Source organism: Astyanax mexicanus, chromosome 12 (assembly GCF_023375975.1).
Source record: "Astyanax mexicanus isolate ESR-SI-001 chromosome 12, AstMex3_surface, whole genome shotgun sequence".
NCBI classification, from domain to species: domain Eukaryota; kingdom Metazoa; phylum Chordata; class Actinopteri; order Characiformes; family Acestrorhamphidae; genus Astyanax; species Astyanax mexicanus.
The window spans coordinates 10,090,008-10,103,932 of NC_064419.1; the positions used below are offsets into that span (position 1 = coordinate 10,090,008).

The 13,925-nt window shown below is 39.2% G+C and overlaps 1 protein-coding gene across 3 annotated transcripts; it reads left to right on the forward strand.

Annotated features, from left to right (window-relative positions):
• Positions 1-938: 938 nt before the first annotated feature.
• Positions 939-9,584, forward strand: LOC125806168 (dystroglycan 1-like). 3 transcript variants are annotated; one of them, XM_049486103.1, is made up of 3 exons: positions 939-1,102; positions 2,674-3,092; positions 5,606-9,584. In XM_049486103.1, exons 2-3 carry the CDS (start codon positions 2,826-2,828, stop codon positions 7,967-7,969), a joined length of 2,631 nt encoding a protein of 876 aa, XP_049342060.1. In that variant the 5' UTR covers positions 939-1,102; positions 2,674-2,825; the 3' UTR covers positions 7,970-9,584. The 3 variants fall into 3 exon arrangements, with proteins under 3 accessions (XP_049342060.1, XP_049342061.1, XP_049342062.1); XM_049486104.1 differs by lacking the exon at positions 939-1,102 and adding an exon at positions 1,175-1,503; XM_049486105.1 differs by lacking the exon at positions 939-1,102 and adding an exon at positions 1,532-1,841.
• Positions 9,585-13,925: the final 4,341 nt, after the last annotated feature.

Consider the following 13,925-nt stretch of genomic DNA (forward strand, 5'->3'; position numbering starts at 1 on the left):
CAACAAAGTGGAGTTATCCATTATAAATTCAGAAAAGAAAATAGAGAAAGAAAGAAAAAACAAGACAGTAGTAAGTATTAATTTACACTAAATTAGGCCTGTGTATCTTGTTCAAATGGTGTAATTTAGCAGCAAGTAGGCTAGCAATATATTAGGTAATGTTTACGCTGGATACCTCCCTGGCAGTCAATGATAGTAAGAAACTAGAACAGTAAGTGCAACTTTTAAACAGACTGATATGATACTGATCTTAAAAGGATAAGGAAGACACAAATCTGTTCCAGATTCTCCTAATTAAATGAATTTTTAATTAAAATACTTTTTTACTTTTTTAAATGACATTGGAATACCCTTATGTTCTTACCCCTTTTGATGAACAACACATGCATTTCCTTTCATTTAATGTTGTGCATAAGATAGGAAGTGACAGAAAAAGGGCTTTTATTCAAAAAGAGATGTAAATGTAAAATGAGAAGGTACTGTAAGTCGCTTTGGACAAAAGCGTCTGCCAAATGTAATGTAATGTAATGTAAAAACTATGATTAAAATAATTTTAAAAAGTCAACAAGTTAATTAAGGTATTCTTTAAATACTGAATGATTAAATAACATTTTTTGCAAATATATAGAATTAAAAAATCAGCTGTCATAATATATCCACCACATAGGGTGTGGGAATAAACTACGATCATTCTGTGCATCTTATATCCAGACTGATGCTTGGCCTTAGCTTTAAGTACTGTTAATTAATGTGCCCATATTGTGAAGTGTTTATAAAATAAATAAATGAAAGAAAGAATAAATGAATGATCTATAAGAGTCCACATTTTGAAGAGACTTTATCTGGGCAGGATTTGTAGTCCCACACTGTGGATCAGTGTCTCTGCGGGCATCTCCTCAGCCTAGGCACCATTTTCTCAGGACGCTCTTTTTAGAATCGGAGCTCCGCGTGCGGAGCGGCTCGCGGATCCATTGCTCAGGACTGCCGCATCCCTTCTACGAGAGGTTGACATCAATAGCCCTTCTCCAGCGCTTCGTCCTCAGCCAGCGGATAATGGAGTGCAGATAGAGGAGGATGGAGCCGGAGGAGCGGATAATATGAGGTGAGGGTGAGCAGGGGGTTGAACGGGGGTTGTGGTGTTTACGGTGAACCGCTGGGCTGAGTGTGGAGCTCTCCTCCTCCTCCCTCTCAGTGGAGCAGGTGCATCTCGGGGATGGGTTTTATCTCCTGGGTCTGAATATAGATGTGCAGCTCGCGCGCTGTGCTGGGTGATTGTGATGAGAGAGGAGGCTGTTTCAGTGTAAATCTCGCTGTTTATTCATGCGGTGCTGCTCTGTACTGTGCGGGACGGGGGGATAACACTGCTGCTGCTGCTGAGGATGCTGAGGATGATGGTGGTGGTGGTGGTGCTGGTGGTGGTGTTGGGCCTTCTGCAGCAGCGGCCCGAGCTCACACCAGCTAACCCAACCTAGCTAACCAGAGGACCGAGGGCAAAACAGCGGGGTTTGTTTTTATTCTGCATTTAAGATTGTCCTCCTTAATTCCGGCCTTTAAACCGAATTATTTGTGTATCCTCGTCCCGACTGTCCGTGGCGCTGTCCCGGCTAAAGCTAGTTAACTAACAGAGAACGTTCCAAGAACGTTTAGCAATGTTTTGAAACGGTTCCACGAAGGTTAGCCTGTAATGTGAGCTAGTTAGCTACAGAAATAATGTAGCTAAGTTACCAGTAACGTTCTAAAAACGCGTGACATAGCTTATAACAGTATGTATTACAACGTACTAAGAATGTTCTATGGACGTTTTGAAAAGCAACGTTTTGAAAAAGGTTTCTTCCAGGAAGGTAAGTTAAGCCTGTCACGTAAACTAATAGAACAAGAAGTAATGTTAACTACAGAAATTATGTTCCAGGAACGTGCTAAAAACCTGTGACTTAGTTAGCTAATAATGGTTTGCATCACAGAGCTATAAGAACGTTCAGCAACGTTTTGAAAAGGTTCCAAGAAGATTAACCTGTAACGTTAACTACAATAATAATGTTTCAGGAACGTTCTGAAAACGTGTGACTTCGCTAATAACAGTTTGCATACATATACAGTAGCGTTACCAGCTTATTGAATACTAACAGCTAACATTATAGAAACGTTTAAAGTAGCTAACATTCCCAAAACTAAAAATTATTAAGATAAACATTGACATTGACAATAGTGAATTTGCAGTGACGTTACCAGAACGTTTAACTAACCCTCTAGGCATAACTAAAACCAAATTTGTATTGTATGTATTTGTTTGATTTTTAAAATAATATTACAAAGCACATCTACATCCAATACATTGAGGTTTACAAGTGGGTCATAAATAAATATATGTTTAATATTGTGCAGTAATATGTATATAAGTATATTTAGATGTTGATATTAATCTTACAACATTTTCATTTTTTTGTGTCTTCGGCATTTGTTGGCAACATTATGTGGGCTACTTTTTTGGGAACATCATAATAAAGCAGCGGTGATTCAAATATTCAGCTTGTAATCAAAATAAAAAAAAGGTTTAAAAAAAACAACACTTTATTGCATCCTGGCTCTCCAGAATCAGAGTTAAAGAACTGTGATGTTATGTGGTGACTACTGTCTGTTAGATGACACATTTTCTTTTTCCTTCTGCTTTCTCAGGACTTTATGGCTGTTCAACGTCAGGCGCCCCCCAAACTGTGAGGACTGGATGGATAACGCAGTGGACGGGTTAGAGGGGAGAGACAGCTGAGTTGGTGGGAAGGGAAAGGAACCCAGGTTTCCTTTGGCCTGGCCCTGAGAGAATCAGCAGGATGAGCCACCGAGTGTTCATTATACGAAGTGTTGGGGTGAGCATGTGGGGGCTATTGCTGCTCTGTGCTGTAACATGGGCATCAGAGCCAATTATTGTGGAACTGGAAGCCTCCATGCACTCCACCCTCCTCTTGGATATCCAGTCATCTGTATCCAGAGTGGCCACAGCCCAGTCCTCTGGAGTTTCAGACACTGTAGCTGTGGTGGGCCAGATGTTCTGGATGAGGATCCCATTGCCTTCAGCGGATTGCCACAGCACAGACATTGTGAGTTTCTAAAACATGCATTACTTATATGATTACATTTTTTAAATAGAAAAAAATTGACCTATTTACATTTTTTGTAATTTTTTCAATGGCAGACAAGCTTATCTAAAGCAGCTCATATTTGTATCACGTAATACAGGTAGGTGTTTGCCCAGCTGGGGAATCAAACTCTGTTAAAGTCTGTTAAAAGGAAGGTGGTGATGGCATACACTACACCCACTGCTTGTTTAGCCCCTCCCATTCATGTTGAAGTTATAAGGAGTGGTTCTGTATAGACAGCTTTTAGAATTTATAACTAGAAGTTAAAATATTATGATGCCAAACAGAAGTAAGGTAATTTACAATTACTAGTTTTAAATGGAACCTCCTAATATTTGCTGACTTCACCCTTAGCTCAAATTTTAAAAAGTAAAAAAACAAACAAAAAAAAAACAATGAGACAGTTATGGAGGGGCACTGGGTGATGTATGGGTTTAGAGGAAGGGCACCTCTGATAACGGTGAGACGCACACACGGTTGGACTTCACAAACTGGGTGATGTATGGGTTTAGAGGCAGGGCACCTCTGATAACGGTGAGACGCACACACGGTTGGACTTCACAAAGGGGGCGGGCGGTATTATTGATAGACTGATTTGCATATTTTGAATGTCTGCGTACCAAAGTACACAAACACATCATTCATGCCTATAGCGCAGTTGAACCTGTGAGGGCGCTGCAGAGGCAATAAATAACTGCAATAATAGCGTTTTAGGTCAAGAAATGTTTTAAATTTTTTTAAGCAGGAATGGTATGTTTCAAGCATTACCTTAGCATTGAATGGTTGTGTGCAAAAGTTAAGGAAACCCAGTCAAAATTTTATTACAATACATTTTTAAGCACTTAAAAAGACATGTCTAAATTTCCACCAAGTCTTGCAAAATGCTTTAATTTTGTGAGATTCATTAAAAAAAGATCCATTAAAGATCAATTAAAAAGCTTAGCTGCATTAAGGTCTATTCATGTGTTTTTATTGATCTTTAGGTCAGGGGTTGGTGAGGGCCATGGAAAAACCTTTAGCTTGTGCCTCTTGAGATGAAAAAATATATGTTAAAAAAGGAACTACATTTTCTGAATAGGAAAAGAACATTTTGCAAACTGTGAAGCATGGGGGTTGAGATTGTTTTGCAGCCAGTGGCATTAGCAATACAGCATGTACGGAGAGGAAAAAAAGATTCCACAAAATATTAGCAAATCATAGATGCAAATATTAAAAAATCAACAAAAATGCTTAAAAATAGCTTAAAAGCAGAAACATAATATAAAACAATAATAGAAAACCAGTGGAATGACCTTAAATAAGCTGGACATGAAAAGATGACCCAGTAATAACAGCTAATGAGACAGGCTTTCTACAAAAACTTCAACTACATTTCATGCATTGCATGTAGCAGTTACAAAAAGTGTTAGGAAGTTGTGATTTCTGCCACAGGGTGTTACTAAGACTTCTACAAGGTATACACCTGTGATCTTTCTGAGTGAGATTCATTTTAATACTTAGATGCTTCAAAAACAGTCCTCTTTGTCAACAACCCTGTTATTTTGTCCCACAAACTGATTTGTCGTCAAAAGGAATTCATTTGTGGGCTGAGTGAATGTCTAAATTTAATTAGTCAAGACTGTTACAAAACAGTTTTGGGGTTTTGGAATTGGCCCGTTTTAGAGCCTTGTTTAGGTTTTGCTGGATTTTCTTTCAAAGGAGAACAGCAATACTAGGGTTACAGTATTTAAGATCCATGTTCTGACCTCGTAAGAAAAATACAGTTTGACTGTATTTTAGGACATATTTAAAACAGGGGGCACCAGTCAGATTAGACATAATCTAGACCAGGGGTCACCAACATGGTGCCCGCGGGCACCAGGTAGCCCGCAAGGACCTTATGAGTAGCCCGCAGGCCTGGTCTAAAAATAGCATTTTTGTTGCTATTCTTTTTTTTTTAAATCACAGTTGCATTGATGTAATTTTAGATTATATTACATTAATATTAGCTTAGAGATAGCCTATAGTTTATATATTATTATACAATATAATGTAATATAATATGTAATATTATATTAAAATATAATATAAAATGTAAACACTTGCAGAGATTTATAATAATAGTGTTGCCTATTGATATCTGTGTCTTCACATAGATGAATGTCATTAATTATTAATAATAACATATAATTAAAGGTAAATTGAGAAAATTTGTAATTTCACGAGTGTGTATCAAACTGGTAGCCCTTCGCATCAATTGGTACCCAAGAAGTAGCTCTCAGGTTCAAAAAGGTTGGTGACCCCTGATCTAGACATAAGTCTGAGACTAACCAAATACAGAAGTTAATTTAGTGACTACAATCCAACTGGTGACTAAACCATGATTGTAGACATTAAAACATTTGGGTCACTAAAGCAAAAGAAGTGATGATGACTTATTTATTGTTTATTCATTTATATAATCCTTTTTCCTTCTTTTTTTCCACTTTGTACAGTTCTCTGAGGTAGGCAGTGCACCATTCCCGTCATGGCTATATTGGGACAATGAGCTCTGTCTTCTTCAAGGTCTACCATTAGAGGGGGATAAAGGGCTGTACCGCTTCAGCTTGTCTCCAGCAGCATTGCAAGGCCGTGACGGCAGCATACAGAGCCACCTGCTTCTCAGAGGAACCAAACTAAACAGCGCATACACTCATATAAATCAGCCAGAGGTCTTCACCATCACAGTAAACTCGGAAGACCAACAGGAGATAGACCCTGCTCCACTGACACGACATACTGAGATCAACGCGACTGCAGTGTGTGTCTGTTCGAGTGGGCAGCCAATCACTGTGCTAACTATAATCTTGGATGCTGACCTCATTAAGATGAATTCTAGGGAGCGACTGGCACTGCTACAGAAAATGAGTCACTTTGCTAGCGTGCCGCCAGAGCTGATGCGGGTCATGCCTGTTATTAACAACCGCTTTTTCGACATGACTGCTTTCATGGCCGGTCCGGGAAATGCCAAGAAGGTGGTGGAGAACGGCGCGCTGCTGTCATGGAAACTAGGCTGTGCACTAGACCAGAGCAACCTACCTGACATCAGTCGAGTTCAACTGCCAGCTAAGGATGGCACCATGTCAGCTTTGTTAGGATATCCGGTGGTCGGCTGGTACATTGTCAATAAGAAACCCCAAGTGGTGAAGCGAATCAGAAGACAGATCCACAACACCCCAACACCTGTGCCATCTCAACTTCCCCCAACCACTCACCCGGAACCTGCAGAGCGCATCGTGCCGACCCTCACGTCACCTTTTATTGCCCCTACGACAGATATGTTGGCAAATCCTGCTCGTGGTCCCCTTCCGTTGCCGGTGAAACCTACTATACGGATCCGTGACCAGGTGGCTTACACTCCTGTCCTGGGCCACCCACTTCCCACCCGAGTTCTGGGCAGCACCAGCACTCTCCCCATTCAACCAACACTCACACGTCATGGTTATGTGGAGCCTACTGCTTCTGTGACTCCTCCAACCACCCGCAGACCAAAGACCTCCGCCACGAAAAAGGGTAAGAAACAGAAAACCACACCCATGCCCCGAGAGCCAAAAACTACCGTCAAACCTTCCAGACGCACCACCCCAGTGACCAACCAGAAACCTCAGCTCCATAACCCTATTGATGAAGTGAATGTGTGGGTGGGAACATATTTTGAGGTGAAGATTCCAGCCGACACGTTCTTTGATCAGGAAGACGGCAGCACTGAAAGGTTGCGATTGTCACTGCGCCAGAGTCACAACCAAGCGGTTGATGAAGGCTCCTGGATCCAGTTTAACAGCACCAGTCAGCTGCTGTACGGCCTCCCTGATCTGAGCCACGTCGGCCGACATGAATTCTTCATGATGGCCACAGATAAAGAAGATACAAGTACCACAGACGCCTTTGAGGTCCACGTTAACCGCTGGCCAGCTGAAGACCAGTCGCCGGTTACGTTTACAGCTCGTTTTCAGGGGGAACCTTCAGCTTTGAGTGGAGACATCCACAAGAAAATTTTACTAAGCAAGAAACTGGCCTTTGCACTGGGTGATCGCAATAGCAGTTCGGTCACTCTTCGGAATATCTCAAATGGTTCTATCTTGGTGGAGTGGACCAACAGCAGCTTGCCTAAGAACCCTTGCCCACGGGAACAGATTCAGGCAATGTGTCGCAGGATTTCAGATGCTCAAGGTCAGCCTACTCCCATCTTCAACAGTGCCATGGAGCCAGAGTTCAAACCTATTAATATCAGTGTGCGTGGTGCCAACAAATGCCAAAGGTTCTCATTTGTGCCCCCGGGGGAACTTCCTATTCCTCCATCTACAGGGGAGAGTCCCACTCTAGTGCCAACCTCAGTCACGCCTTCCTCTGGCTCGGGCCGGCGTAGCAGCGATGACGTTTACTTGCACACAGTTATACCTGCCGTGGTGGTGGCTGCTCTGCTGCTCACTGCAGGTTTCATCGCGATGGTCTGCTACCGAAAGAAGCGACGCGGAAAGCTAACCACGGAAGAACAGGCCACCTTCATCAAAAAGGGTGTTCCTATCATTTTTGCGGACGAGTTGGATGACTCTAAATCGCCTCCCTCCTCCAGCATGCCTCTGATCTTGCGTGAGGAGAAGCCCCCACTGCCCCCTCCCCAGTATCCCAGTTCTGCCTGTGGAGAAGGGTCGCTACTCAACCATCACATGCTGGAGGAGTACATCTCCCTCAGTGACGATGACCCTAGTGCTCCCCCTTATCAGCCTCCTCCTCCATTTACTGTTCCCATAGAGGGCAAAGGTTCTCGACCCAAGAACATGACCTCCTACAGGTGCCCTCCACCCTACGTTCCCCCCTAGTACACGGCAAGGCCTCTCAGACTGGAGGACAAATGGATTTTAGTAGACTTAACCTAAAGTGGAAATAAAATCGTGTGAATATGAATTGTGAGAGGGAATGGCTGGGGGTGTGGACAGAGCCCTTGGTTGCGAGGCATGCTGGATTATTGTGACTCTGAAAGACTGAGCAGTGGCTTCACTCTCCAGAATCTCCAATCTACAGAACACTATAGAATACTTCTGATCCAAAATCATCTACAGTACTCTGAATAAGACCTACGTGCTTAAATCTCTGACTCATTTGAAATGTCTGAACCAGTTAATATGGAGCAGTAAATGGGACATACGGGTTCAGAATGAATGAAGCTCATATCCGCTAACGCTCTTTGGGAATTACCGTCTCTAAAGCACTGAAACAGCTACTGCCACTGAGAGTCACTTAATCAAACCGCAAGCCACTTACGCAGAGCTACTGAGCAGAGATTTATATGAGACACCGCTAAGAATACCTTTGGTGTCTGTATAGTCTGTGTTACTGATTTTTTTTTTTTATATAATGATCTTTTTTAATGTCTTTGCCTGGAAGCAACATTTATATGGAGTATTATGTTTCTATGTCATATGAAACAAAAGAAAAACACTGGCTATATCTATTTGATCATAGGCAGCCTCACGGGCAGATAGAAGCATTGGTTAGTGTAAATGATTCTTTCAGCCTATTAGAATTTGGTTAACGTTTGTATGCAGCATCAAATCTGACCATCATACCACGTCAACATGCTTAAATATCACGTGCCCACTGTATAAATCTATAAAGTCTGCCGTTTTAACTGCTAAACATGGTGAAACGGCCTATGACTACCAGTCTCTAAAACCACAGGCTTGAAAGATTCAGGTCTTAAGTATATTAATACTATTGTCTGAAAGACGTTAAGACTAGCATGTGCTACACATATGGAACATAACCACGGAACAGTAAGTAGTTAACCAGTGTGCTAGCACATTTCTAAATATGAATTAGCCCAATGATTTGCTTACATTGAAAGCTTCTACGGCTCTAGCATTGGTGTAAGAGATGTTTTATTAGTTACCACCACACTTTGTGAACAGACTGCCCTCGAAAACTCCTGGAATCATCACTTAACCCATATCGGTATAATTGTTTAGACAAAAAAAAATGGACTCCAGTGAAAGCACTGCGTTGCTTCTGACTGCTATATCAAATGTGTTTCCTCCTCTTTGTTGTAATGTGACATTGCATTGCGTGTTTGTATATAAGTGTGTGCCTGCTCCACCTGTGGGATCAATAATACTACAGCACTAGAGTAGATCAACAAAAAAAAAAGGATTTTATTTTACAAACGTTTCCAAGAGATTTGACTATTATATTCTGAAAACAAGAAATGCAATATTTTACTGAGTCTGATCTAACCAGGATGTGTAATAGCCCTCGTGCTGTGAATGTTTTGGGAAGAGTGAAGAGCCGACGGAGATTCGTGTTCGATAAATAATGACAAAAAAAAAATGACCACATGAAACATCTGAAATAATTCAGTCTAATGTTTTTACTACATTTTTGATACGTCTGAAATTGTTTATGAAAATATATTAATAAAGCTGTACTAAAAATTGTGAACTGCTCTGATGTGCTACGATATGATTGTACAATCCCACCAGACAAAAGCCATAAAACTCAAGAGAACAAATGTCCCAAATAAGCTTTTTTTTATATATAAATATATTTGCACTATACAGTTTTTGCACGGTAAAAACTGCAGGGGAGCAAAACTGCATAAAAAAAAGTGCAGGGGATAAGTCTCCCCCACAATTACATCTATAGTGCCCTGAAATGAGGGAGACTGAGTAAGAAAAAATGTGTACAAAACTGTAATGAGTAAAAAGAAATAATAATAAAAAAATAAAAACACTTAAGAACTGATAGATTTTGCAAGGATGGTCAAATCAGCACACTGATACCATTTATTTGAACACTGCACTTTTGATTAAAATATTAATTGTAAAAAGTATGATTGGTTTGATATGTGGATCAGAGGAACACTGACCTGTTGAGGCCGCAATAAGAAGATTAATGCTGCAGACGCTGAATTTCTCATTATTTTTGTAACACTGCTCAACACAACCTTAGCAATGCAACTAAAATGTGACTTAAGTGTAAACTGTAATTCAAGAAGTTAAAGAACAACACTGAATTATGATTAGTGGCCAAATGCAATTAATCTTCCCCTTCAGAGAGTGAGATACAACCCAGACATGCTTTGCATCTAAATTATATATGAAAAGTTGAGCTGAACATGAATCAGCCATTAATAAAATTATGTTTTGTTAGAGGCTGGTTTCCACAGGGACGTTTGGGTTCAGAATTCTGATTTAGGACTAAAATTATTTTTAAATGCTAAAATGCTGTTTTATGATTTAATGTTTTAAAGACCATAATAGCACAATAACAATAAAAGTAGTAGCTATATACAGGTGCATCTCTAAAACTTAAGAGAATATCATTGAAAAGTTACTTTATTTTAGTAATTCAGTTCAAAATGTGAATCTCATATAGATTTATTACACTCAGAGTGATCTATTTTAAGCGTTTATTTATTTTATTGTTGATGATTGTGGCTTACAGCCAATGAAAACTCAAAAAATAAGTGTCTCAGAAAATTTGAATATTATATAAGCCCAATTGATACTTTTGGCAGTCTGGGCAGTGTGCCAAGTCCTGCTGGAAAATGAAATCCGCTTATCCATAAAAGTTGCCAGCAGAGGAAACATGAAAGGAAGATGACATGTCTCTCCAAACCATCACTGATTGTAGAAACTTCACACTAGACCTCAAGCAGCTTGGACTGTGTGTCTCTCCACTCTTCCTCCAGACTCTGATCTCTTGATTTACAAATGAAATGTAAAATTTACTGATGATCAGTGATGGTTTGGAGAGACATGTCATCTGCTGGTGTTGATCCACTGTGTTTTATTATCTAGTCTAAAGTCAGTGCAGTTTTGTTTTCCCACAAAATCTTACAGAACTTCATGCTTCCCTCTGCTGACAGCTTTTATGGAAATTTGGATTTCATTTTCCAGCAGGACTTGGCACATTGCCCACACTGCCAAAAGTACTAATTGGTCTTTTATAATATTCTAATTTTCTGAGATACTGATTTTTGGATTTTCATTCTTAATATTTAACAAAAAAATAAATAAACCCTTAAAATAGATCACACTGTGTGCAATACATCTATATAATAGGTTCACATTTTGAACTAAATTACTGAAATAAAGTGCATAAGATGCACTAGTATATATTTAAAAAAAGCACAAAGGTAAAAGGCATTGAATGCATTTAGTGGTTGTGTGTTCCATGATTGGACATACCTTTTTTTTTTTCTTTTTTTTTTGCTCTGGGCAGGTTTTTTGCATAGGAAGAACCATTTCGGAAATATAACAATACAGGCTTTAGCAGCTTTGAAATTCCTAGCATGATTAAACTCATAAAAGACAACATTTTCTCGCTGTAAGTGTGAAACGATACATTGAAAGATTACAATGCCGAAGGGTATGAAAATACAGTGGCTTGCAAAGTATTCGTACACCTTGCAAATGTTGTTCAACCACAAACCATAAAAATGTATTTTTATTGAGAATTTTTAAGTGATAGACCAACACAAAGTAGCACGTAATTGTGAAGTGGAATGAAAATTATAAATGGTTTTCAAAATTTTAAAATTACTCTGAAAACTCAAAAGTATTCAGCCCCCTTTTCTTTAAAACCCCTAAATAGAATCCAGTGCAATCAGCTGCCTTCAGAAGTCACTGAATTATGTAATAAAAGTGCAGCTGTGTGTAATTCAGTCTTAGTATAAATACAGCTGTTCTCTGAAGGCCTCAGTGGTTTGTTAGAGATCACTAGTGAACAAACAGCATCATGAAGACAAGGAACTCACCAGACAGAGGTTTGGAGGAGAACCCCAAGCTTTAAGCATCCCAATGAGCACTGTTCAATCAATCATAAATGGATTGAATGATGGCTACAGTGGAATGGTTTAGATTAAAGAATATTCAAGTGTTAAGTGAATGGCCCAGTCAATGTCTCGACCTAAATCTCATTAAGCTTCTGTGGAGAGACATTAAACTGCTCTTTACAGACACTCTCCATCCAACCTGACAGAGCTTAAGCTGTTTTTGTAAAGAAGAATGGTCAAAAATCTCAATCTCTGGTAGAGACAAACCCTAAAAAACAGCTTAAGGTGTTTTTACTAAGTATTGATATAATCGGATGCGTTCTGGAGAGCTCACACTGCACGTTTGAATCGTTTGTCGTGTATGAACAACGCCTGCGATTCATCTGCACACACTGAACGGTCCGACTGACACCGCACGTCTAAACGCAGCCCGTAGGCGGAGCTTTCTTTGCGTACAAACTCTCGCTTCAACACAACATGTGGCCTTGCAAAAGAAAGCGCTTAGTTTTGCTTATTTGTGCCCTTTTGTGTGCTGAAAGTCCACGGAAGAGACGTACATGGATCTCGCAGGTGGCTGAGGCGACGTGGACTCTACGTGGTCCGTTTTACAGAAGGAGAGCGCATAGAAAAATGACTGCGTGTCAGGCTGCGAAAGAAACACCAGCAGCTTAAATAAAATAAAATGATTTTATTTTTTATTCTGTTTATTGTTTATGTAAAAACTGGTTTTGCAACACTGAATATTAAACAAGCAATCGGTTATTCACACTGGATAGTGACCCTCATTTACAGTGCCGCTGAGCATTAACAGTTTAAAAGGGATTAAAAAAATATATAAAAAATAGAAATAAAAACTGACATTTATTATAGACGAATAAAATATATACGTAAAAAAGGAAAAATAGGACCTTTTAAACATATCATAAACATTGACATAAAAGGTAAAATATTTATATCTTATAAAGATATATATTTAATGATTTGATTAATAAAAGAAGAAAAATAATTAAAATGAATAAATAAAAAATATAAACTCATTAAAAATTCGTTTAAAATAACCCAGGCTTTCTGCAGAATAATCAAAGTTTCAGTTAGTTTCAGTTTCAAATCATGAAAACAGCTCACCAAAACCTCAAACTATTCTTTATATTTGACAATATTTACTTACAGGTCCTTTGCTTGTACTTACAGGCCCTTACTTATTTTTATTCAACTGAACTGAGTTTCATATTATCTGTAGCCTCGCGCTGAATTCAGCTCCGCGCTGCAAAAGAGAGCGAGAGAGAGGCGCAGCGCATTTTGTCCGATTTACCTTTATTAATTATCAGTATATGTATTAGCTTTAGTAAGTTTAATTGCATTAATTTTACTACACTTCTCCAACCTTATTTATTAAAACGTTTATTTTAGAAGACAGAGGCTATCCTGCGCAATGCCACGCGCTGCGCTAAGCTGGCTTTGCGTGGCTAATATTCTGGAGCACTGGACGAGATTTTAATTAATAAATTAATATATTTATAATTTTAATAAATTTGCCCTGGCGAAAAGAAACGAATTATAAAATATAGCTTTATATTTCTGTGCATGTTTTAAGTTTTATATAATTGACGGGCAGCACCAGAGGCTGACAATGTGCTTTATTTTTCAGATATAATAGCAAAGTGAAATAAAATAAATTTATGTTTGTCAAAGATATTTTCTCTTAATTTTTCTTTTCAAAAACTCCAGCTATTGACTGAGAATAAGCATCTGTTGAAATTCTTAAACAGCAGAATGCCTGTGTCTGCTATATTAAGCTATAAGTCTGTGTACCGAACATAAATATAAATCCTTATAACTGACAGAAATAAATATAACTAATAATAATTTATAGTTACTGTGCAGATTTTTGGGAAAACAGGTCGTGACGTTAAGAAATCGGCCGCAAAACAGCTCACACTGTGAGACAAGCGACCAAAATTTCTGGCATGTCAGAAATCCCTGGTCGCGTCCGACTGCTCATT

Bases quoted from the DNA above. Each gene is read 5' to 3' on its own strand.
- LOC125806168 (XM_049486103.1), top strand. From the start codon at position 2,826: ATGAGCCACCGAGTGTTCATTATACGAAGTGTTGGGGTGAGCATGTGG. The intron at 3,093-5,605 runs GTGAGTTTCTAA...CACTTTGTACAG, and splicing joins ATTGCCACAGCACAGACATT to TTCTCTGAGGTAGGCAGTGC.